The sequence below is a fragment of the Eptatretus burgeri genome, chromosome 6 (genome assembly GCF_056783735.1).
Source record: "Eptatretus burgeri isolate ZD-2024b chromosome 6, Ebu_testis_v1, whole genome shotgun sequence".
In the NCBI taxonomy this organism is placed as follows: domain Eukaryota; kingdom Metazoa; phylum Chordata; class Myxini; order Myxiniformes; family Myxinidae; genus Eptatretus; species Eptatretus burgeri.
This window is the reverse complement of record NC_140966.1, coordinates 14,128,228-14,154,866: the sequence shown is the minus strand read 5'-3', so window position 1 is coordinate 14,154,866 and position 26,639 is coordinate 14,128,228. Positions and strand designations below refer to the sequence as shown.

Below are 26,639 nucleotides of genomic sequence, written 5' to 3'. Positions count from 1 at the left end.
TGGAGGCCATCAAAAGGGCCGTGACGACAGAGCTCCGGAGGATTCCAGAAGAAGCCTTCTGGGGGTGCATCGAAGCGTGGAAGAAGAGGATGGACAAGTGCGTGAGACTGGAGGGAAACTATTTTGAAGGGCACAAGCTGTGATTTCAATATATTTTTTGGAATAAAATTTCTGTGAAGTCAGTCCCATTACTTTTTAGACGGACCTCGTATATTATATACATCTTCTTCTTTTTTCGGCTGCTCCAGTTAGGGGTCACCACAGCGGATCATCAGTCTCCATTTTGCTCTATCCTCCAAATCTTCCATTGACACTCCAACCACCCGCATGTCCGCCCTCACTGCGTCCATGAACCTCTTCTTTGGCCTTCCTCTTCTCCTCCTACCTGGCGGCACCATCCTCAGCATCCTTCTCCTGATATACTCCGCTTCCCTCCTGTACACATGTCCAAACCATCTCAATCTCGCCTCTCTCACTTTGTCTCCAAACCGTCCTACCTGTGCTGTCCCTCTAATATACTCATTCCTTATCCTGTCCATCCTCGTCACTCCCAACGAGAATCGCAGCATCTTTAAGTCTGCCACCTCCAGCCCCGCTTCCTGTCTTTTTGTCAGCGCCACCGCCTCCAAACCATACAACATAGCTGGTCTCACTACCGTCTTATATACTTTCCCCTTCACTCTTGCAGCTACCCTTCTGTCACAAATCACTCCTGCAACTCTTCTCCACCCACTCCATCCTGCCTGCACTCTCTTTTTCACTTCTCTACCACACTTTCCATTTCTTTGGACAGTTGATCCCAAGTTTTTAACCCCATCCACCTTCCCCACCTCAACTCCTTGCAATCGCAGCATACCACCACCCTCCCTCTCATTTACGCACATGTACTCCGTCGTACTCTTACTGACTATCATTCCCCTTCTCTCCAGTGTGTACCTCCACCTCTCGAGGCTCGCCTCAGCCTGCTCCCTACTCTCCCGACAGATCATGATGTCATCCGCGAACATCATAGTCCATGGAAACTCCAGTCTGATCTCGTCCGTCAACCTGTCCATCACCATTGCAAACAGGAAAGGGCTCAGAGTCGATCCTTGGTGCAATCACACTTTTACCTTAAACCGGTCCGTCATTCCTACCGCACACCTCACCGCTGTCACACTGTCCTCATACATATCCTGCACGATCCTCACATACTTCTCCACCACTCCCGACTTCCTCATGCAATACCATAACTCCTCTCTTCGCACCCTATCATAAGCTTTCTCTAAATCCACAAACACACAATGTAACTCCTGGCCTTCCCTATACTTCTCCATCAACATTCTCAAAGCAAACATCGCATCAGTGGTGCTCTTTCCTGGCATAAACCCATATTTCTGCTCACAAATCATCACCTCTCCTCTCAACCTTGCTTCCACTCCTCTTTCCCACAACTTCATGGTGTGGCTTAACAACTTTATGCCTCTGGAGTTACCACAGCTCTGCACATCACCCTTGTTCTTGAAAATCGGAACCAGTACACTTAATCTCCACTCCTCCGGCATCCTCTCACTTTCCAAGATTTTATGAAACAATCTGGTTAAAAAACCCCACTGCCATCCCTCCAAAACACTTCCATGCCTCCACTGGTATATCATCTGGGCCAACCGCCTTTCCACTATTAATCCCCTTCAAGCAGTCCTCACGTCATCCTTACTGATCCACCCCACTTCCTGATTCACTATCTCCACCTCTTCCAACCTTCTCTCTCTCATTTTCTTCATTCATCAGCTCCTCAAAGTACTCCATCCACCTTCTCAACACACTCTCCTTGCTTGTCAGCACATTCCCATTTGCGTCCTTTCTCACCCTAACCTGCAGCACATCCTTCCCAGCTCGGTCCCTCTGTCTTGCCAATCGGTACAAATCCTTTTCCCCTTCTTTTGTATCCAACTTCTCATACAACTCGCCATATGCCTTTGCCTTAGCCTTTGCCAACCTCTCTCTTCGCCTTGTGCCGCCACTCCTTGTACTCCTGCCTACTTTCTTCATCTCTCTGACTATCCCACTTCTTTTTCAGCAACCCCTTCTTCCTTAGACTTTCCTGTACTTCCTCGTTCCACCACCAAGTGTCCTTATCTTCCTTCTTCTGTCCAGATGTCACACCAAGTACCTTCCTAGCTATCTCCCTCACCACTTCTGCTGTAGTTGCCCAATCATCCCACCTCGTATAATATATATATATATATATATATATATATATATATATATATATATATATATATACATATATATATATATATATATATACATATATATATATATATATACATATATATATATATATATATATATATACATATATATATATATATATATATACATACATATATATCTTCTTCTGTCGGCTGCTTCCGTTAGGGGTTGCCACAGCGGATCATCCGTATGATCCGCATAGTGATTTGGCTTAGTTTTTTACGCCGGATGCCCTTCCTGACGCAACCCTGGTCGCCTCTTATGACACAGGCATATGGTACACCTATTCTAGCCGGGGCATACACCGGGCCCAGTACACTGGTACTCACTTCGCCGACCTCAGAAGGATGACAGGCTGAGTCAACCTCCTGGTGTGGATTAATTCAAGCGGCCAACGGGGCTTGAACTCAGGACCTTTTGGATCCCAAGCCGCTACCCTAACCACTACGCCAACACCAGGCTATGTATATATATATATATATATATATATATATATGTATATATATATATATATGTATATATATGTGTATATATATATATATATATATATATATATATATATATAAAAATATATAAATATTGTTATAGTTTCGCCGGGACGTCGGCCGCGACACGACCGCCAGACGGAGCCGCAAGTCGGCCCAGCTCGATCGCCCGGAATTTCAGATCGCCGGCACGGAAAAGTCCGGGTCGACGGCTCCTTGTTATTTTGGACCGAAATCCGCCAATGGGTAGACCACGTGGGGTAGGGTCGATTGCCAACTTCAATTTACCTAAATACCCACGTGGTCCAACTACCGGGGAATTTCACCCTCGACGGAACTCGTACGGAAACGAGCTGCTTGCCAAGCTTGTTCCGCGAACGATTCCGAGCGGTTTTAATCGCCGAGTTCCATCGGCCCGATTATTCCGTTACTCCGGCAATGGCTGCTAATTTCCCACAACACGCGACACGCTCAGTCAATGGAAGAATCGACGCAACGAGCTGAGCACATTCAACAAATGGGGATATTTATTACAGATAATGGGGGAAGTTAGGGAGCACGCAAGGGAAGATTTAAACCGACTACTTAAGAGGCAATGCAAGTATATACAGCGAAGGCACTTAAACAATTCTCTACTTGCCAGACTGGCACCACAAACACACACACTGACAGAAGAATGAGACCCTGTGGGTCTTTAATGGGCTCTCCAGCCGAGGAGGACAGTCTGGCTGTGAGTCAGGGCTGCAGGCTACCTGGCCGCGAGCGCAAGGCTGGACGTATTCATCTTTCCGGGACTCCGGGTACCCTCGTTGAACCGGCACAGCAGAACCCAAGCACGAGGGACCGCTTGAGGGCTGCAGTGGACCAAGGAGCCAGGCGGAGAGTGGCGACGAGAGAGCTGAGGAACCAGGATCAGGACGACGAAAAAAGAGCGCTTCAAAGTTGTCGCGGACTCTGCCTCTTATCGGCCCCATCCCATGCCGACGACCACTCCTCTTTACCTCACTCGCCTTCCCATTGGACAGGAAACATCGTGCGACTCCTTGTCCACCCCCCATTGGACAGGCGCGCGGTAGGCGGGGCGCTCCGACTCCTCTGGGCGGAGGTGTTTGTAGCTCCGCCCACCGCCTCACCTCCGACCGCGTGTTTAATGGCGATCGCCTCGAGTCGGAGGTGGGGCGGGGAAGATGCCTACTCCCTGCCGATTGGCCACGGAGAGATGCCATGCCTGCGCTAGACTCCGCCCACGCACGCACCTGAAGAATGCCACTGCCCCAGTTCCAGGTTGGGAGTGAGAATGGCGCCGTTGTTGTGTTGTTGTTGTTGGTGGGATATCCTAATAACAATCGTAGCGCATTCACATTTAATTACCCATTAGACTAGGGAAAGGGTTATCTATAAAACACGTACTTATCGAGATAACTGCTCTATAGGACTTGAATGTCTGTGTGCTCATGGTTTCCAGATTCGTAACAATATATATTGTCGTGGATTTTCGCCCGTTCAGCATGCGGGCGACCGCCTTTAGCTAAATTGCGGCCACGCGCGTCCACCGAACGAGCAATCCAGTCACAGCTTTTCGGATCAACGCCGAAACCCAGCTGCGGGTGTTGTTAACCACACCATAAATCAGCCAACTCTTCTGTCCACGCGCTACAGGGTCGATCACCGAATTGTCGATGTACCTAATTATTTGCGCAGACAGAAATGCCGGGGATTTACACCTCAACGGAGCCTGCACGAAAACGAGCCGCTTTACGCAGCTCGTTCCATTTGCGATTGCTGAGCGGTTTTATATCGCCAAGCCCCGTCGGACCATATGTACGTTTTATCGGCTATTATACAGCCAGCTATTTATTCCGAACACAATTATGGCAGTCAATGGCAGGAAAGGATGCAACGAGCAGGTGACATTTCAACAATGGGGACATTTATTTCAAATGCACATATGCAATGAATGGGGGGATGGGGGACAAGACACGAGCAAAAACCTACAGCCGATATCTATGTATTACGTACATGCACTTACAACAATTCTACTTACGGATAAGGCGCCACAGATGTTCATGCAAAAACCCCAGAAAAGAAAGATAGAACTGGGCCCCTAAGCCTTTAATGTTCCTTGGAGCTGGGATGACCGAAGGAGCTCCACGAGGCCGTGCAGGTTACCTTTGTCGCCCTTGAGGCGACTCGATGGTCTTTTTGTCAGCGACCCTCCGTATGTCTCTGTTGTCAAAGCGGCAGCTGTTGTAACGGCGGCTTGGTTGGTCCAGGACCTAGCAGCGCGGCCTGGTCGATCGGGCCTGGCCGACGACGCTTCAGAGGAGCGAACGGGCCTTGCTCTTTACGAGTTGATGCTCTTAAAGAGCCCGCTCACTTCTCAGCTTCGCTCGACCGACTCGGAGTTCGATCGCCCGGACCGTTCTGTAGCTGGCTGGCGACTTCTCTCTGGCTGGCGACCTCTCTCCGGCTGGCGACTTCGCTGCTGACTCCAACGATGCCTCCACCCACGACCAACAACGCCTCCAACAACCAACTCCAACCACGCCTCCAACGACCAACTCGGGTCTCGGCGTCGAAACGCGCCTTTTTATAGCCCCGAGGGGAGGGATCGCTCGGGGCTTACCACGCGAAATTAGCGCCCTCCTTCCTTTCACCTTTGAACCTTCATCCCCGGCTGGCTCCGCCCCTTTCGCCGTTCTGATCCGTTTTGCAAGTCATGCGCGGCCATGTTTTAAATCACTCTGCTGCTGTCGAGGATGCCATCGTGTTTGTTTGGGGAGATGTTTAAAATAAAGATAGGAAAGAATAATACTACCTCAAGATTGACAGCGCAGCACACAAATAAATCCCATTATACACCGGTGGGGAAATCTAACCTGGACACACATTTATCGACATAACTGATCTTTGGGGAACCTGCATGGTGATCTGTGAATTTCCACAACCGTAATATATATATATATATATATATATATATATATATATATATATATATATATATATATATATATATACATATATATATATACATATATATATATATATATATACATTTTAAACCTATATTTTAAAATATATGACCTATATATATTGTTACGAATTTCGGCCCGTCCGGCGTGCGATCGGCCACGTAACTCAAATCGCGACACGTCGCCCACCGGAACGGACAATTCAGTTGTGACCCTCTTGGAACGACCTTGGAAAATCTCTGAAACGGTTAAACAAATTGAGGTGAAACTTTGCAGGTGTGACTGCCTGTCTCTGAGGAACAGTTCACACCTGTGATGTTATTGGTCACATGGTTTGGCAGCCATATTGGATTTACCCTAAAATCTTTAAAATATCGCTTTTCCAGAACGGCTGGAAATATCAAGGGGAAACTTCACGCACGTTCTTAAAGCCTTTGGGATACCAGCTTGTTCACAAGTAATTGATAGGTCACATGATCTGGCAGACATATTGGAATGAGCAAATATTAAAAAATATATTTTTGTCTTGAACCGCTTCATCGATTGAAGTGAAACTTCACAATTATGATCTAACATTTATGGGGAATACATGTTTTAAATTTCAACCTGATCAGATGCATGGTCTGGCAGCCAGAATTATTTAATTTTTTGATCTGGGTTCTTTTGATTTCTTTATTTTTTTAATAAGGCTCACTTGGCTGTGACTGGATGGGTTTGAGGGGAGAGAAGTAACAGCTGACATGCAAATCCTATCCAGGTTCCTCCTGTTGACTTCATCTTTGCTTTTTGCTTGTTTGGGTTCCTTCTGATGACTCCAATGCAGGACTGTAGCTATTTGGTCTTCCATTTGATTGGAATTGAATTTATTTCAATCCTATTCTGAATTCAAATGAATAACAACAAATGTCATAGGTCAGGGTCAAGTGTCCGATCAAAGCGGGGTTGCATCAAAGCAGGACATCTTGGTACCCAGTCATCACTGCCAGCAGTTATAAAGTAGTCATTCTCATTAATTACGTAACACATAGTACACAAATACCACACAAGATACACTACTCAAAAGTACAGAAACACCACAAAAAGCATGTCCTGGTGAGGGTTTGCAATCTCCGATTGCTCTTTTTCTTGTTTACATAATGCTCTCTGGCTCATCGTAGAGGTTGTACATGCCTCATGTCGAGGAGAATGATCTTAAGAAACAGTATACTTTTTTAATGACCTTAGCAGACAATGGACATTAATTACAATTATTTTAGGAAATAATGAACAAAATTATCAAAGTAAATGAGGTTTGAACTTGGAATACCAAATCATGATCCATATTTTCAGATACAAATGCCAAACTGACTTATCTATTAATTATTTAAAAAAGAAAAAGATTTCAGAAGTAGTAAAAATGAAGTTTCTTAAAATTAATACTCATCTGTACAAGTAAGGAAATAAGTATTGCAAGCATTTAATTTATCAATATAATTGTTGCAATGTGATTTCTTGATTTTATAACTGCATAAAAAATGTCTTCAGTCTCTTGTGCTGGTCATTTTGGAACTTTTCAAACAGGACAGGATTTTGTCTCCACCTATCTGCAGATATAGTAAATCCCTTATGTGCAAAGCTGCAAGGAGAGGGGTTGGGGGTGAGGACCAGCACAAAGGAAACTTGATGCTATTCATGAAATACTTACCCCACGCAGTCTTGAGAAGGACTTGGTGTGAGCCAACTCTTCTGGCGGCAAATTTGCAAATGCATCGATCTACACTTCTGGAGGTAAATGTGTACAAATTATACTTCTGCTATAGAATACATTCATAAGCCTTTACAAAGTAGCTTTTATTCTTTATCTCGAGTGTTTTCAGATCCACTGAGGCTGATAAAGACGCTAGAATAGCTCGCTAAAGTACAACTCGGAGATCATTTAAAAAAACAAAAACAAATTGCACATCTTCTTCTTCACATTTTTCACCAGCCGGGCACGATGAAGGCTGAAGCGATTACAATGATACAAATTTCAAACGTTTTTTGATGTACACTCAATATGCGCTATATCAAAGGGTCATGTCACATGTGGTAAAGTTTCAATTTCCTTCCTTTGAACACTTTTTTGATGTGTGCCATTAACAAAATGCAGACATATACATACGTACACTCACAAATGATTGCCGAACGTCACTTTTCGCTTCATGAGGGTTAACAAGCAAAAAGCAAAGACGAAGTCATCAAGAGGAACCCGGATAGGACTCGGGTTTCAACTGCTACTCCTCTACCCTAAAACCCATCCAGGCACAGCCGAGTGAGCCTTATTCAAAAAAACCCAGATGAAGAAACTAAATAATTCTGGTTGTCAGACAATGCATCTGATCAGGTTGAAATTTAAAACATATATTCCACATCACTACTGGATCATAATTTTGAAGTTTCACAATGATTGATGCAGTGGTTCAAGAGAGAATTATAAAAACTATTTTGCTTCAATCCAATATGGCTGCCAAACCATGTGACCTATCAATTATTCATGAACACCGTGGTATCCCCAAGCTTGGGGAATGTGCAGGGCCTATAGAAAGTCTACATCCCCTTTCAAATTTTCACCTTTTGTTGCCTTATAGCCTGGAACGAAACTGCATAAAATCAGACTTTTTCCACCTTTATTTACACATCTTAACCCACAACTTCCAAGTGAAAAACAAATTCTACAAATTGCAGAAAATTAATTACAAATACAAAACGAGACTATCTTGGTTGGATAAGTGTACACCCATACAACAGCAAATGTAAATTAGCTCAGGTGTAACCAATCACCTTCAAAATCACACACCAAGTTAATTGGCCTCCACCTGTGTTAAATTGCAGCGATTCTGATTATTTCAGAATAAAACTAGAAGGGCACTCAGTGGAGCACATACCTCCGCCATGTAATGCCTGATCCACGAGAACATATCTGGCCCAATATAGTTTTGAAATAACAAGCTATATATCGTTTTTGAGCCCGATCTCAATGGTGAAGAATCACTTAAAAAATTGTAGTAGTCGGATCCGATCTTCACCAAAATCAAAACAATTTGTCGTAGTCACACACCCAACCTGTCCACCAAGTTTCATCCGAATTCGTCCACAACTTTCTGAGATATCGTGCTATATATAGTTTTTGGCCCGATCTCTCCATGGTGAAGAATCATTCAAAAAATTATTATCCGGATCCGGAGCCGGATCTTCATCAAAATTGAATAATTTCTTCCATGTTACACAACCAACATGTCCACCAAGTTTCATACAAATCAGTGCACAACTTTTTAAGATATCATGCTATATATCCTTTTTGGCCCCATCTCTCAATGGTGAAGAATCACTGAAAAAATTCTAGTAGTCGGATCCGGATCCGGATCTTCACCAAAATCTAATCAGTTCATCCTTGTCGCACACCCAACCTGTACACACAATTTCATCCGGATCTGTCCACAACTTTTTGAGATATCCTGCACACAGACAAACAGAAGGAGGTGAAAACATAACCTCATTCACCTTCGGTGGTGAAAGTAATCAGCTGCCACTGGAGGTTTCCTCTGCTGGGTAGTACATTTCATAGCAAAGACTCAACCATGAGACCCAAGGAGCTTTCAAAAGACCTCCAGGATAAAGTTGTGGAAAGGCACAGAACAGGGTATAATTATAAAAAAAAATATTTCAAAGGCCTTCAATATCCCTTGGAGCACAGTCAAGACAATCATTAAGAAGTGGAAGGCATATGGTACCACCAAGACCCTGGCGAGATCAGGCCATACCTCCAAACTGGATGACCAATCACGGAGGAGACTGATCAAAGAGGCCACCAAGAGGCCAATGGCAACTTTGAAAGAGGTATAGGCATTTATGGCAAAGACTTGTCACTGGGTGCATGTGACAACAATATCCCAAGCACTCCACAAGTCTGGCCTGTATGTTATGGTGGCAAGAAGGAAGCCATGACTCAAAAAATCCCACCTCGAGACTTGATTGAGGTATGCAAAAAAACATTCCGGAGATTCTGAAGCAATGTGGCAAAACGTTTTCTGGTCTGATGAAACAAAGATGGAACTTTTTGGCCTAAATGGAAAATGTTATGTTTGGCACAAACCCAACACATCACATCACCCAAATACCACCTTCCATACTATGAAACATGGTGGTGGCAGCATCATGTTATGAGGATGTTTTTCATCAACAGGGACTGGGGCACTTATCAGGATAGAAGGGGAAATGGATGGAGCAAAATACAGAAAATCCTTGGGGAAAACCTGCTGCCCTCTGCAAGAAAGCGGAAATTGTATTGGGACGGAAGTTCAACTTTCAAAATGATGTCCCGAAGCACACAGCCAAAGCTACACTGGAGTGGCTAAGGAACAAAAAGATAAATGTCCTTCAGTGGCCCAGTCAGATTCCTGACCTAAATCAAATTGAAAATCTGTGGCATGACTTGAAGATTGCTGTACATCAACGCTCCCCACGCTACTTGACTGAGCTTGAACAGTTTTGTACAGAAGAATGGGCAAATATTGCCCAATCAAGGTGTGCAAAGTTGGTGCAGACCTATCCCAACACTCATGCTGTAATTGCTGCAAAGGTGCTTCCACCAAGTATAACTCAGGGGGGTGGACACTTATCCAACCAAGATATTCTATTTCTGTATTTTTAATTGATTTTTTGAAATTTGTAGAATTTGTTTTTCACTTCGATGTTGTGGGTTACGATGTGTAAATAAGGTGGAAAAAGTCAGATTTAATCCAATTTAATTCCAGGCTATAAGGCAATAGGTGAAAATTTTGAAAGGGGGTGTAGACTTTCTAGAGGCACTGCATGTGTAAAGTTTCCCTTCGATCTGTCCAGCCCTTCTGGAGAAGATTTAATAAAAAGGTTTTTAGGTAAATCCAATGTCTGCCAAAACATGTGATCTCTGATGTCATAAGTGGGGAACTTTTGTTCCTCATGGATAGGCAGTCACACTTGTAAAGTTTTTCCTCAATCTGTTCAGCTGAATCGGAGAACATTTTTGAAGGTTTATTATATATGTATATATATATATATATATATATATATATATATATATATATATATATATATATATATATATATATATATATATATATATATGTTGTTCTCTTTTGGCTGCTCCCGTTAGGGGTCGCCACAGTGGATCATCCGTTATGATCCGCATAATGATTTGGCATAGGTTTCCTGACCTATGCCCTTCCTGACGCAACCCTGGTCGCCTCTTACGACACAGGTATAAGGATTGGGCTTCGCTATGATTCTGCGCTGCCCTACACCCTCTCATAGCACGGCCCAGCGCAGAGCTCCCGTACTCAAGCGATCTTCCATCCCAAGCCTCCGAGCAGCCGGATTACGGGCGCACGCCACTACGCCCGGTATATGTGTATATATATATATATATATATATATATATATATATATATATATATATATATGATGTATATTTAGATAGCTACCAAACTACGTGACCGATGACATCATCTTTTTTTGTTGTTGACCAATTTATTCTTGAGATGACCCTCAAAAGTTTTCATACTGAACAGATGTAACATTCTACGTATGCAATTATGACATCATAACAAAGGTACCAATGACACCGTAAAAAAAAAAACCTCACACTTATTCCCCATGTGACAGGAGCTAAGTTTCAATCTTTTGTGAAAATTTCATGTCAATCTGACAAGCGGTTGCAGAGAAAAGGGAATTAAAAAAATTCAGACACGTACATTCTACATACGCAAGTATGCAACCGATTGTTTAGCCTTACTTTTCGTTTGGTGAGCGCGGGCGAACAACATCTTCGTTTCTCCTTTGACATTCCAAACCCTCCCTTTGCTGCATTGAAGTGATCAGGAACAAAGGATTTTGGACTTCCACAAAGTGTGGAGGGAGAGGAAGTAGTCTTGAAGCAGTGAAACTTTGCAGGATATAAGCAGGTGCAGTAATCTGCAAGGGATGGATGACAAAGCCTCCAGTCTCGTGCAGATGAGCTCAGGTGGGCCTGTCTGCCATGTTCATCTTGCTGAGAGCAGGGAGAGTTCCTGATAAGGCATTCAATTGGATTATTCTGCTCTGGCCAGGCATCACATCTGAAAATATGCTCATGATGTGGTATCCCATGCCAGCCACGCATGAGCCCGATTGTGCTGACATGGGCCCCAAAAGTCCAAAGAATCTCTATCTCTATCTCTATCTCTATCTCTATCTCTATCTCTATCTCTATCTCTATCTCTATCTCTATCTCTATCTCTATCTCTATCTCTATCTCTATCTCTATCTCTCTCTCTCTCTCTCTCTCTCTCTCTCTCTCTATCTCTCTCTCTCTCTCTCTCTCTCTCTCTCTCTCTCTCTCTCTCTCTCTCTCTCTCTCTCTCTCTCTCTCTCTCTCTCTCTCGTGCAGCCTGTGGCTGCTGGTTACATAATTGGTTGGGACGCAGCTATGCCGCTGATGCAGTGTCTCCCTTACCAGTGCACTGGTACTCATTTTGCTGACCTCGGAAGGATGACAGGCTGAGTCAACCTCCTGGTGTATTAATTCAGCGGCCCAACGGGGCTTGAACTCAGGACCCTAGGACCCCAAGCCGCTACCCTAACCATTAAGCCAACACCAGACTAATACCTCAACTTGGCACACACTATCGGGAATTCTCCTTTATGTGCAACTGATGTTTCTCTTTGTCAATGACAATGCAGTTCTCCACATAGTCATAAAGAGAATCACAAAGCAACTTCTTCAAAGCCCATGGCAAAGGAAAGGAAAGGAAGGCCTGGGAGAAGGCTCCCTTTGTGTGTCTGAAATGGCATCTTGTGAGTTCAATGTGTAAACATTACATTCTGCATAGAGACTACATGTCAAAGCCTAGGCTCAAGGTAATTGCAAGTTGTGCTGCAGTAATCTTTACAAGCCAGCTCCTTTGTTAATGGTTGCTCTAAACTTTGATACGGTAAATTGCATACATAATATGTGAACACGAGAATATACACGTCATATGTGAATGTCACAAGGCGCATACTCAATAAGTGAACAGCTAATCAATTGTGATGTGAATACTTGTGAATTTATGTTCGGAGTTTCGAATAAAAGTGTATATGCTGGTACTTGCAATTATGGAAACCCGTTGACTTGTGAACTGTATGCATTAAAAGTTTTAAATAACAATACTTTTATTAAGTAAAATTTGTTACCTGACCACAAGGAGGTAAAAATCTATTTGGCATTTCATGCTGTGCGGCATGGCAAGTTGGTTCAGACCAACGGACGATAACACATAATAAGGAAGGTCAACAGGACTTCAGGTTATGTGTAATCCCCGATTCATGACAAAAATCTATCATTTGAGATTTTGTTCCATTGCAGCCACTTTTGGTGAACAGAAGAAATCTTTTTAATGGTCTCACTTTTCAGGCTTTAAAATTTGCTTCTGTAAATAAGCCTTTGTTGTTACATCACAGTAGATATGGTAACCCTTGATTCAACTGTGATAAAATGAAATATTTCTCATTCCTCACTGAAACTTTATAATACAGTACAAGACAAACTTTTGTGGATGGAATTTCTGAGTGGATAATGGAGAAGGCGAAGGAGTGAACACTGTTGATCAGTTTTGCATACCTTGGCAGTAAAGCCAAGATTCATACACCTTGGTAAAATAGTGGAAAACTGTATTCTGTCACCAACATACAATCACTGTCACCAGAATAGCACAATAAAGACAAACCCAGTACTCAATCCTATATGTATTCGGTGTGAGCTTATACGTAATTAACCACAACAATGTATATGTGAGTGGGCAGGTGAAAAGTCTGGTAAAAGGTATGAATTAGTGAGCAGTGGACCTGGTAATGACCCAAGTACCTCTGCCAAGTGAATGTCAGGATTTTTTTTTTTTAACGCCTGTGTTACACCATTCCCATCTGAGTGAGGCACACCTACATACATGTGAGAAAGCAGAACACTGCGTGTCAAAAACCTCGGCGATTGCATTCCATTCCTCACTGTAATCTCTCTTCCGTTTGCCTAATGCCATCGCATTGTCGGGAAAGAGTGTTGCCATCTTGTCTTCAGAAGGACCTGCAACCCATTCAAACTCTGAGAAACAGCAACCCAAAGTGGTGCACACGTCAGAGAGACACTAAACAGGCTGCATTATCTCCAGAAAGCGACAATAAAATTAAAATATAATGAGAAATCACAAGCTCACTGAATGCATTTTTAAAATACCTGATTTGCCAGAATCCAGTGTCGTTGACAAATCACTTGATTTTATTATTGTGTCAGCGTTAAAATGTGAAAGTTGATTTTCGTTGAAAAATTTGCTCCCAGAAGTGCCATTGTCAATTTCCACACACATTTTAGAGGCTTCTTTGGACAGTTGTGTAGTAATCACAGATTCACCGTCTTCAAAATGCAATGCTGCAGAATTTGCACCTCGACCAGTATCATCCTGGGTATTCTTGGGCAAGTCCTCCTGCTGTTCTTTACTGGTGGAGTGATCAAGAATGTTTGAAAATGACTTGGAGATAAAAGCAGAACTCAAAGCAATAGTCTGAGATGAAACAACAATTTGGGAATCAGATGAATATTTTCTTTCTAACTGAACTGTCGAACTGCTGGACTCTGTTCTGCCATCATTTGAAGTTTCTGTTGCAGAAACACAAGATGTATGCATCGATTCTGCACTCTCAGTCGACTGACAGTTCTGTTCAGAAACACTGTTACTGTCGGCGTCTAAAATAATGCTCTCTCTTGCTTCGTCAGAAGGCTTCTCCTGTAAAATTACTTGAAATGACACCTTGTTCCTGGATTTTGCCAACATATTTCCTGTTGAACTAGTCATTGCTGACTCATCTTGAATTGCTGCCCTTTCAGCCAGCACGGAATGTACCTTTGACGTACTCTCAACAACCCCCACAATAACATTTCCACTTGTCTGTGATTTATCCGAAACGATCATAGTCATATTTATGCTCTCTTGTCTCGTAGCTCTTGTTTCAGATGACTCAGAGTCTTTATTGTGCTGATTTGGATCATTTATGAGAACTGTGCTGGACTCCTCATTCAAGTACCTATCTTTATTTTCCTTGTTATGTAAGAGTACTTGCAGACAGTTACCCTGCTCGTTATTCTGAAGTGCACCTTGCTGTACTAAATTGCTTTCGGTGGAATTATTGCTATCGACACAAGCTGTTATTGTCACATTGCTTTGCAGCCCTTCCTCCCCAGGGTTTGCATCACCTGAAAAGGAGAAATGAAACAAATTCAGAAGCTGAATACCTGTAATAAAGTTATCATGATATAAATGACAAATGTTGCAGCATAAATATCTCTTTAAACCTCCTTCATGGCAACTGTTCTTACCTTAAATCTAAGAAAAAGCAAGTTCATGTATTTTTTGTTTTACAAGATACCACGTTGATAATTTCTTAAGTGTTTGTGTCTTTTTTTTTATCTAAACAGACCTCCACACTAGGTTTATTTATGTATATATTTTTTGTCCTGATAATTATATGAGCATAGACATTTGTTGCATACAAGTCGTTCTCCACTAATGGGGCACAAACAATGTATCACTTCATAGCCCACCTCCCCAACCCCACAAAAAACAGTTAAATCAGTGAGTGTTTCAATTGTTCCTGAATTAATCTTTGTTCTGAAGGCATATAAAAATAAAATTGTTCCTACTTTGGGAGGCAAATTAGTGCATGCCCCTCTTGAAAAATGTTGGTGAACTCATAAAAAGTGACCAGGTTCTTCCAAAACACTTCAGATAAAAATACATTTACTCATACAAAGCTATTTATACTGTATACAATATCAGAATCATCAATATAATTACAACATTAAAAAAAGAGAAGGCCTGAACTATCCCTCGTGAAAGCCAGCATTGGGCCTATAAAATGGGTGTGATGGTCCAATCAAGTTACATCCATCAATCATGTGCATTCACTTTACAATCAAATTTCATCAATAAAGTTCATGTTTAGATAATAGTAGGATTAATATACATCTAATGTCGGATCAATTCTTACAATAGAATGTTCTGTATATGTGTGTTACACCCAAACAGTGTAAAACTAGAATATATATATATATTCTCAGCTGACACTAAACGGATGGACACCTCTTCTTCTTCTTACTCTCTGTCCTTTATAAGGGGTAAGACTGAATGGCACCAATCTTCTGCCCTGTTTGACCACAATACCCCTCCACTTCCCTCTGTCCTCGGCCAACTCCCTCCATTCTCCAACCACCCCACACATTACTGATATCCCTCCTCACACAATCTCCCCATCTCAGTCGTGGTCGACCTCTTTTCCTCCTATTTCTTTCCCTCAACCTACCCACTTTTTGCCATTCTCTCTTCCTCCAGCCGCAACAATGTCCAGCCCACTTCAGCTTGCTTTTTACCAATCTCACCATCAAGCTCATCTGCACACCAATCTCATCTTTCAGTTCATCCATTCTCCTTCTATCCAGCCTCTTCACACCTGCAACCCTCCTTATCCAGTTGTTCTTGCAGACCCGCAGCCAATGTTTTGTCTCTCTGTCAGTGGCACCATCTGCAGACCATAAAGGTAGACTGGTGTTTCACGAGATACAAGAGCATTCCCTTTCAATTTCCTTGATATGGTTCTGTCTGCCATCAGTCCCTCTATCCTCTTCCATGCATCCCAACTGTATCCTCCCACCCATCTCTGCCTCTAAACTATTATACCCAATCACTGTTCTCTCCAGATACTCAAATCTATTTCCCTGCCCGATTTCCTTTGCCGCTCACTTGATATTCATTTATTTTCTCTGCTTTTGCCATATTACCTCTGTCTTCTCCATATTCATCTTCAATCCATGTATCCCCAGAAAGCCTCCTTCTGCTCCCCCAGTACCTCCTGCATCTCCCACTGACTCTCAGCCACAACAGGCAGACTGTCCACATACAACATCTTCCCCAGAATACCTTTCATTTTTACCTTCCTAACCATGATAAACATGAGTGGGCTGAGAGAGCTTCATTGCCTCTAGCCGATGTTCATGCTGAACTCCTCTAACATCCAAGGACCAACCAAAACTCGTCCCTTCGTTCCCTTGTACATCCCTTCCACCAACCTAACTTCTGCTTCCAGTACTCCTATACATCTCAGTTTCACCATCATCATCTCTCTCAGGACAGTGTCAGAGGCCTTCTCAAGATCCACAAATCCTAATGCCATTTCACTTTGCATCTCCATCCTCTTCTCCACCAGCTGTCTCAATGTGAACATCCCAACTGTCATCCCCCTTCCATTTCTAACCCCTTATTGTTTTTCACCCATCTCCCTTTCCACTCTCTTCCTTATCCTCCCATTCAGAATCCTCTCCAGTACCTTCATAACATGACTGAGGACTGTAATGCCTCTACTTACCCAGATCTTGTTCATCACCCTTTTTCTTCCATATTAGCACATTTAGCCCTTTCTTCCAATTATCTGGAATCAAACCCTCTCTCATACATACAGTGGGGAGAACAAGTATTTGATACACTGCCGATTTTGCAGGTTTTCCCACTTACAAAGCACGTAGAGGTCTGTAATTTTTATCATAGTTACACTTCAACTGTGAAAGACAGAATCTAAAACAAAAATCCTGAAAATCACATTTGATGATTTTTAAATAATTAATTTGCATTTTATTGCATGAAATAAGTATTTGATACATCAGAAAAACAGAACTTAATATTTGGTACAGAAACCTTTGTTTGCAATTACAGAGATCAGACGTTTCCTGTCGTTCTTAACCAGGTTTGCACAGACTGCAGCAGGGATTTTGGCCCACTCCTCCATACAGATCTTCTCCAGATCCTTCAGGTTTCAGGGCTGTCGCTGGGCAACACAGACTTTCAGCTCCCTCCAAAGATTTTCTATTGGGTTCAGGTCTGGAGACTGGCGAGGCCACTCCAGGACCTTGAGATGCTTCTTACGGAGCCACTCCTTAGTTGCCCTGGCTGTGTGTTTCGAGTCGTTGTCATGCTGGAAGACCCAGCCACGCCTCATCTTCAATGCTCTTGTTGAGGGAAGGAGGTTGTTGGCCAAGATCTCGTGATACATGGCCCCATCCATCCTCCCCTCAATACGGTGCAGTCGTCCTGTCCCCTTTGCAGAAAAGCATCCCCAAAGAATGATGTTTCCACCTCCATGCCTCACTGTTGGGATGGTGTTCTTGGGGTTGTACTCATCCTTCTTCTTCCTCCAAACACGGCGAGTGGAGTTTAAACCAAAAAGCTCTATTTTGGTCTCATCAGACCACATGACCTTCTCCCATTCCTCCTCTGGATCATCAGATGGTCATTGGCAAACTTCAGACACGCCTGGACATGCGCTGGCTTGAGCAGAGGGACCTTGCGTGCGCTGCAGGATTTTAATCCATGACGGCGTAGTGTGTTACTGATGGTTTTCTTTGATACTGTGGTCCCAGCTCTCTTCAGGTCATTGACCAGGTCCTGCCGTGTAGTTCTGGGCTGATCCCTTACCTTTCTCATGATCATTGAGGCTCCACGAGGTGAGATCTTGCATGGAGCCAAAGACCGAGGGAGATTGACTGTTATTTTGAACTTCTTCCATTTTCTAATAATTGCGCCAACAGTTTTTGCCTTCTCACCAAGCTGCTTGCCTATTGTCCTGTAGTCCATCCCAGCCTTGTGCAAGTCTACAATTTTGTCCCTAATGTCCTCAGACAGCTCTCTGGTCTTGCCCATTGTGGAGAGGTTGGAGTCTGGTTGATTGAGTGTGGACAGCTGTCTTTTATGCAGATAACGAGTTCAAACAGGTGCAGTTAATACAGGTAATGAGTGAAGAATGGGAGGGCTTCTTAAAGACAAAACTAACAGGTCTGTGAGAGCCGGAATTCTTCCTGGTTAGTAGGTGATCAAATACTTATTTCATGCAATAAAATGCAAATTAATTATTTAAAAATCATACAATGTGATTTTCAGGATTTTTGTTTTAGATTCCATCTTTCACAGTTGAAGTGTACCTCTCATAAAAATTACAGACCTCTACGTGCTTTGTAAGTGGGAAAACCTGCAAAATCGGCAGTGTATCAAATACTTGTTCTCCCCACTGTATATTCAACAGCCTCTTTGTCCAACTGACTCCAACTTTTCCCGATGGAATTAGCATCAGCGTAAGTACCTGGGCAGCAATGCCTGGTGCTCTTCCCTCCTTCTTCATCCTCTTTAACACTGTCCGCACCAACTCCTCTGTGATCTCCACCAATTCCATGCTTTCCCCTCTACATAACACAGTAGCTCAAGCTCACCGTTGCTTCCTCCCTGGTTGAACAGCTCCTTCAAATAACCTCCACATACCTTCAATGCAGCCCCTCTTTGTCACGAGCCTCCTGCCACCATCCTTAAGAAGTGCTCCCTCCCCCTTCACGTCCTTACCATCCTCATCCCTGTCATGAGCCAATTTATAGATTACCCTCTTCCCACCATCATCTTATAAGTTGCTGTACATATCAGCGAACATATCTTACCTCACATTTTTCACTGCTCTCTTTGTTGCTTTCTTATTTCACCCATACAAGTGCATCAACCCTGCATCCGGTTGTCCCCCTCTCTCTTTGATATTCTCTATCCTCTTCCAAACCTCCCCATCACACCTGGTTTCTATTCCTAGATGATGTACCCTTTCCTGATGATCTTCCACAAAAACACTTCAACAATTCCCCTAAACACCTCTCAGTACTTCTTCTACTCCTCTTCCAAAGCTTCAGCTTCTTCTCGAAGTTACTCATACTTTGCCCTCACCCTCTCATTGTACTCTCCATTGAAATTATCCCTGCACTTCCCCCACTTTCATCTTCCAACCCCTCTTAACTTCCTTCCTTTTCTGCATGGTACAACAAACACCAGAAGCTTGTGCTGGACATCAATGAACACAAATGTACATTTGCTCTTAAGTAATCTCTATTCTTGGTTCAACTTGAGGGGATGTAAAAAAAAAAACAATTTATTGACATTTCACTCAAAATCTAGAGGGCTATATCACACATTTCATATTTCCCTGATTGTGCAATGACCCATATTGTGGATTTTCTGTTGGTCTTCGACCCTTGAAATTGCTTAATGGGGGCTGTGTTAGCAATGAACAAATAAAAACCAAAATAATTACATTTAAAACTAGAACGGCACTTTGTAGAGCACATACCTCCAACAGGCTGAACAGTTTATATTTTGCATGCCACTGGTAGGCCAGATCTGGATCCGGACCTAAACTAAAATCGAATTGGCTTGTTCTTGTCACCTCACCAACTCATCCACCTAGTTTTGTCATAACTCATCCACAACTTCTTGAAATATCATGCTTTATCTTGTCACCTCACCAACTCATCCACCTCGTTTTGTCATAACTCATCCACAACTTCTTGAAATATCATGCTTTACATCGTTTTTTTTGGTTCCATCTCTCAATGGTGAAAAATCACTTTAAAAAATTAAAAAGCTCTCATATCTGGATCTGGAAGCGAATCTTCACCAAAATCACATCGATTTGTCCCCGTCACACAACCAACATGTCCACCAAGTTTCGTCCAAATCCGTTCACAACCTTTTGAGATATCCTGTTCACAAACAGACACTGACAGGGGTGAAAACATAACCTCTGTACACCTTTGGTGGAGGAGGTAATAATCGTCGTTATCATAATCAAATCCCTGACCTTTATTGCAAACGGTTGTTTCTTGAACATAGGTCTCTCTGCAGGGGAAATGCTCCTCAGCCTTGATGAAGGTAGGACTTTCTCCACTCTGCTCCTCTGATCGAGAGGGGATTTTAGAACCTGCAGCTTCGATTTGTGCAATTCGATCCTGAGAAAAATGTTATAACCCGAATTAACCATCACAATTGTTGTATTGTATTTTACATCACAACAGCACAATTGACTTTTGATGAAAAAAAACCTTCAACTTCAGTAAATATGAGATGACCCGTGAACCCGTTGGGTTCCCGTTGTGACAACGGTTGGTGAAAAAAATCATTTTAAGAGAAAAAAAGATAGCTCCAGCGAACTATACTGCTGAGTTTGTTTGCATCGATCAAATTCTCCCAAAGAGTACTTGACTGAATCGGGAATTGATTTTTTAATAATTTTTTTCGTTGCCCGATTTGAACGAAACTTGATACTGCACACCACCAGCGAATCGTGAGTAAGGTGGCCCTAATTGTTTTGTGCTATCGTGTAGTTTTGGCTGTATTTTTGGGAACATACATACATACATACATACATACATACATACATACAAGATGAGAGTTTTAATAATATATAGATTTCTTGAAAAAGGAATTATTACAAGGTGAAATGTATACTGTATTTAGGATATAGTGCAGGATGAAGAGGGAAGTTAAGAGATAAACTGTGGGTATGGGATACAGGTGGCTAGGATGCAAGGTGGATAGGTCGGATTGTGCATGTACTTTGGTGCTTGCGTGTTTCTCCCATACATATGGCCTATTATCAGCTTATCAGAGCACCTTCCACAAAAGATGATTCCATCTATCTATTGGTACCATACTCTATACAGAGCATCAGTGCTTCCAATGCAGTCTCCTGGGCTATTGGGCACAATTCTGGATGGGTTGCCACTCCGACACAGGATACTCGAATAGCAAAATCATCCCAGCAAGCTGGTACTCATTTTGCTGATCTCAGAAGGATGACAGGCTGAGTCAACCTCACCTGGTATTAATTCCACAGCCGAGTGAGATTTTAACTCAGGATCCTTGGATCCCAAGCCCACCACCATAACCATGAAGCCAATGGCAGGCATAAGAGATCATTATGTGCATCAAAACCCTGGCAAAATTTTGTGCATCTTAACGATGAAGGGGTTACAATCTATACCTAAAGTTAATTCCTAACATCGAAACAATGATAGGACAATGTGCAAGAAGAGGAGCAGTAAAAGCCATAAGAACATGTTCAATATGCAAAATGAAATTGAGATATTAAAAAAAATTCGTAAATATTGTCTGTCGACATATACCAAAATATTGGAGCAACTCTAAAATGCACATGCTCATATTGCTTATTACAAGTCCAATCATGCGCCTTTATAGAGTGTAACGAGTCACCCATAATAAGCCATGACATTTGTCTGAAAAACAGCTCCGGACAGTCATCACCACCAGGTGAAGCACCAGGATGATGGTTTATAGTCGGGTTGTGAATCAAACCCAGACTACTAACAGACAGCTCAAATGCGAATATGCTACTCCTCGGCTGTCCCCATCAGCCACAACATTCCCACATCACTCTGTCGATATGAAAAGTCACAAAAAATCCTTTAACCAATAAACTATATGGACTGTACTTTTGTCAATACATTTCTTTTAAAATGAGAAGCGTTTCAATCAGCGGAGGATGTGTAAAATATATGTCCATTTTAATGTGAGCTTTGAGTGTGGTGAAAGCATAGAATGCAAAAAAGAAAGGAGAAAACAAATATACTCTTAAAACAAAAACTGCACCTGCAAATAAATAAAATTGAAAATAGGAAAATACATCCAAGATGTACTCATGCTCAGGCATCTCAAGTAATTTCTATGGTTGAGCTGACAGGGAAGCTCAGAGGTAGCATATTTGCCTGCCTTCTCTCCTGTCCCCCCCCTGCTTTCTTCAGCCCTCTGACCCTCCCCAGCTCCTCCAGGATGCACATGTTCTTCCAGTAACCCCCTCCTGGTTAAACTTGCAAAATCCAGGCTTTCTGCCTAATTCCGCTCTTTTCGCTTCATTTCTCACATTCAATTAAATCCCATTCTTCCCTCCTGGCCTTCATGCTGGCGGTACACCACCATCTCATGTCATCCTCTATCCTGACCCACATTTTTTTCCTACTTACATTAACCCATTTACTTGCATCAACTTGTTGCCCGACTACCCAAGTGTCAGTACATTGTCTCTTTGCATTGTCACCTGGCCTTTGTATAAGTGTATATTTTATATTCATATGGAGATGTCCTTGATTATGTGAGGATATAAACTAGTCGTAGCTATAACAAAGACAAACCATGAATTGTTATAAATTCTTAACACCACACATAAATAAATCGGCAGTATTTTTAAACAATTACATACAAACAGGATTGTTCAAATTCCCGCTAAATGAGTTGCTTTCAAAATTAATAAAATTCCAAAACATCAAAAAGTCATGACTTGCACTGAAAGATTAAAAAAAAAAATACAACCTTTAAATTCAGCAGTATGTTTTATAAAGATGATCAAATATAATCCATGCACTTGCATTTAATTCAATACTGTATAACATAATTACCTTTGGATTTTGATCCAACTTGTCATGTATAGCTAATTGTGCTTTGAGTTTGATGTTTTGCTCTTCAACATGCTCAAGTTTCTCTTGGGTTGTCTGACATTTGTCATTTAAGTATTCTACTTCTTTTTCTAAGGCCATTTCCTGTCAATAGACCACAGTACAACATATCATATAAAACGTGCATTTATTTAACGTGATACATTGGTGCAAATATAGACTGCAATGTGAGGAACTATTTGATCAGAGATGACATTGTGCAAAATTAATCCTGACAAGCACTGGGACTACACTGTGATGTATATTTTTAGGCTTCACTAGAAACTTGTTACTTGGACTAGAACAAGGCAGCCAAAACAAGGCATATCTGAAATAAAATTACATTATTCTTAAAATAAAAAAGCATGACCTTGCATAGAACACAAAAGGTTTGAGTGAAAGGCCTTGCGAAGGGTGCAAGAGAAGTTTAAAGACACTGTTTTGATAATGCAGTGGATAAAGTTGGACGGACATTATGTTTGCACCCATCTGTTTGTCTGTGAGCAGGATATCTCAAAAAGTTATGGACTGATTTGGACAAAACTTGGTGGACAGGTTGGGTGTGTGACAAGGACGGATTGAATAGATGTTGATGAAGACCTGAATCCGGATAACAGAAAAGTTTTTCATTCTTCACAATTGAGAGATACAGCCAAAAACGGTGCATAGTATGATATCTCAAAAAGGTTTGGATGGATTATGACAAAACTTGGTGGATGTGTTGGTTAAGTGACAATAACAAGGTGATTAGATTTTTATTAAGGTCCAGATGCAGATCCTATCATTGGGAGACAAAAGGTAAACTGTTTAGCCTGGCAGAGGTATACACTCTACCGAGTGCCATTATAGTTGTCATGAAGTATGGTAGTACTGCATATTTAGGGATGACATTGGAAATAAATGGCCACCCCATCAAATGCACACCCGTCAACTTTCACGTTTTTCTGTTGAAAGTCATGTTCTCACGATAAATTCTCACACTTTAAAAAAAATCTCTCAGCAACAAAAAATATTTCCAACATTATTGCATTGCGACTGGTTTAACTGATGTTACAACCTTGAATACTGACTTAAATAAGATTGCTTCGCGCAGTTCCACACATCCTATATGAGAGACAGAGATCGAATGGTCAATTATCGACGACCATCCTGATCCAATTAAATGTCTTGTTACTGGGGGGTTCTTTTTTCGCATTAAATTGCTGCAAAATACTGGGAAATACTCTCAATATGCTGAAATAATACATCTTAATTACAAGGACGATGAGTGTTCTAATTCCTGTATAGCATTTGATCTGTTGATGAAAATAAAATGTCTTGTTTTTTCATGTTGTTAGTTCATTTCTTTAAATCCATGCAGAGGACTAAACAGTAACAACATGACACTATACCATCAGAGATGGGGAATCCCCCGCCATTGAATGAAAAAGGTCATACATATTCCAGATAATGAGGGAGGTGAATTGGAAACAAGACACCATTTGGTCATCATCTCGACAAAGTTCCCCAGGGGTGAGGAACGTAGTAACCAAAAATAATTGAAATCAGATAAGCGGTTTTCCATTTATTACAAAAAACATTTTTTCAAGATGGCCGCCCCAGTCGCCCATCTTGAATCCGGCCACGCCCAAATCAATAGGGTTCTTCCTTTTCAGGTGGTACATGTGTGACCCAAATTTCAAATCGATATGGCGAACAGTTTATGAGTTATCACACTCACAGCTATAAATGTTGACTCCCGGACGGACAGCCAGACGACCTGGGTGACAATAACAACATCCCCCTTCCGCCACGCGGCGGGGGATAAAAACCTATCTTCTGATTGAAAAAACAAATGGATGAATTTGGCACTAGAATGCAGGAAATTGCATCTAAGACATACCAGAAAGCAAACATTTTCTGGGGAGCATGCTCCCAGAACCCACCCCCCCTCCCCCCGGAGATTTTTTGGGTGCTTCACACCTTCAAGTCTGGGTCGCTTCCCAACCTCACTGGACACATTTTACATTGTCACGCTTTTTCGTAATTTGGAGTTGAGAGGTCTGCAAATGTGGACAAAATGATATGCTAAAAGCTACTTTAGAGTGAAGTCATATGCTTGTAAAAGTCATATATTATGTGAATTTCTGGTTAAAAAGGCACATTTAGTTTTAAGCATAGTAAAAATTTCAGATTCATTTCAATAAGTTTGAAGGATTGGAAATGATGTGCCGATCAATAATCAAAAAATTCGAACTCTGGGTTCCTTATCTCTGTCATAATGTATGTTTACTAAAATACTTTACCCTATCTTTTCAGTTATGTCAGCATTCGTTAGAGTTACAGGTTATAGACAGAGAGGGGTTAACAATCGATGACAATTACTGCCGTTATTCGGCGAGATATACTAGCACAAGACCATAACTTGATAACCGTCTCTTCGCCACAGGCAGCCCATTAATCAGTGAAGCAAAACTGTGATGTTGACTGGAACATGGGTGTGCTTTGTGCCAAAAAACACTGCCCGAAGTCCTTCAGTGTCCTGCAGGAACCAAGCTTGGCCGTCAATGAATGGCTTCCAATTAAAAACACATGTGATATCAGGTGCATGCCGATGGCCATAGATCCCCAGTCTGTCTAAGGACAGCCCTTTGGAGAAAGCATTCTTGCAGCATTCTGCTAGCTGTCACAAATATTGCCGGCTATAGTTCAGTGAATATAAATTGCAGAGAACTCACAAGATGAAGTCTGTAGATTACTCCACGAGGAATGAACGCATGATGTCATCGCTCTGCAACAGCAGACATTACAAGCTAATTACTGTTATCTGCTTTGTTGCAGCAGATGACATCATGCATCCCATATATGGGTAGACTTGGTTCTTTCAACCATGAAGAGGCTAATTCTAAAATGATGGTACATATGTCGCACACTGTTGGGTAGCAGTTTGATAAATTCCCTGTGCTGTTGAAGGAAGCAGAGTTGTGGTGTTTACAATTGAAAGGGCAATGAGGCTAAACCATCATGTAACTCTGGATGACCTAAGGCACAGTGAATAACTTCATGTATGTCCATGTATATCAGCACTGGCTCATGTTCTATGATCAATGAAAGGCAAGGGTTTACCTATGTTCTCTAGCATCACTAGTTGTGACATGCTGCTAGCATTCACCGAAAGAGCAAGAAGAAGGCTTTTGACGAGCATGGACTGTATCTGGAAGCAACAGATGGTTTCACCACATTGGCATTATCCATAGACATCATCACTGAGTCAGTGCATGTCACGTTGAGCAATGAACAGCTTATTGTGTCAATAAATGACAAACCACAGATCTGGATGATATCAATGAGGTGCACGAATGGTCTTTTACTTAGCAAATTTCATACCCTTTATAAATGATCCTTCCTATCAAGACTCTTGGTTCAGCAAGTAGAGTAAGTAGTTTATCAGGATGACTACGTGTGGGAACAATTCTTGTCTTTTTATCAAGTCTAAGTAAGGTCATCAGACTGGGGCCGGGAAACAAATACGGCATCAGGATTATGGCCTTCCGTCTGGATGCCCCTGCCTGAGGTGCAAAGTGCAAGCTTTGAATTGCTCAA

General features: G+C 42.1%; 1 protein-coding gene across 16 annotated transcripts in view; it reads right to left on the bottom strand.

The window, feature by feature from the left end:
• CCDC73 (coiled-coil domain containing 73) overlaps nucleotides 1–26,639 on the bottom strand; it is a 142,853-nt gene that overhangs the window by 7,867 nt on the left and 108,347 nt on the right. For 6 of the 16 annotated variants that reach the window (XM_085884119.1, XM_085884120.1, XM_085884118.1 and 3 more), the window contains 5 exons: nucleotides 23,022–23,162; nucleotides 20,411–20,558; nucleotides 13,938–14,951; nucleotides 13,654–13,805; nucleotides 11,484–11,738 (listed from right to left, as the gene is read on the bottom strand). In XM_085884119.1, coding sequence (XP_085740245.1) covers nucleotides 11,484–11,738; nucleotides 13,654–13,805; nucleotides 13,938–14,951; nucleotides 20,411–20,558; nucleotides 23,022–23,162 — 1,710 coding nt within the window. Of the gene's footprint in view, nucleotides 1–7,376; nucleotides 7,454–11,483; nucleotides 11,758–13,571; nucleotides 13,806–13,937; nucleotides 14,952–20,410; nucleotides 20,559–23,021; nucleotides 23,163–26,639 lie in introns of those variants that run through there. The other 10 variants (XM_085884125.1, XM_085884134.1, XM_085884124.1 and 7 more) reach the window with 9 other exon arrangements.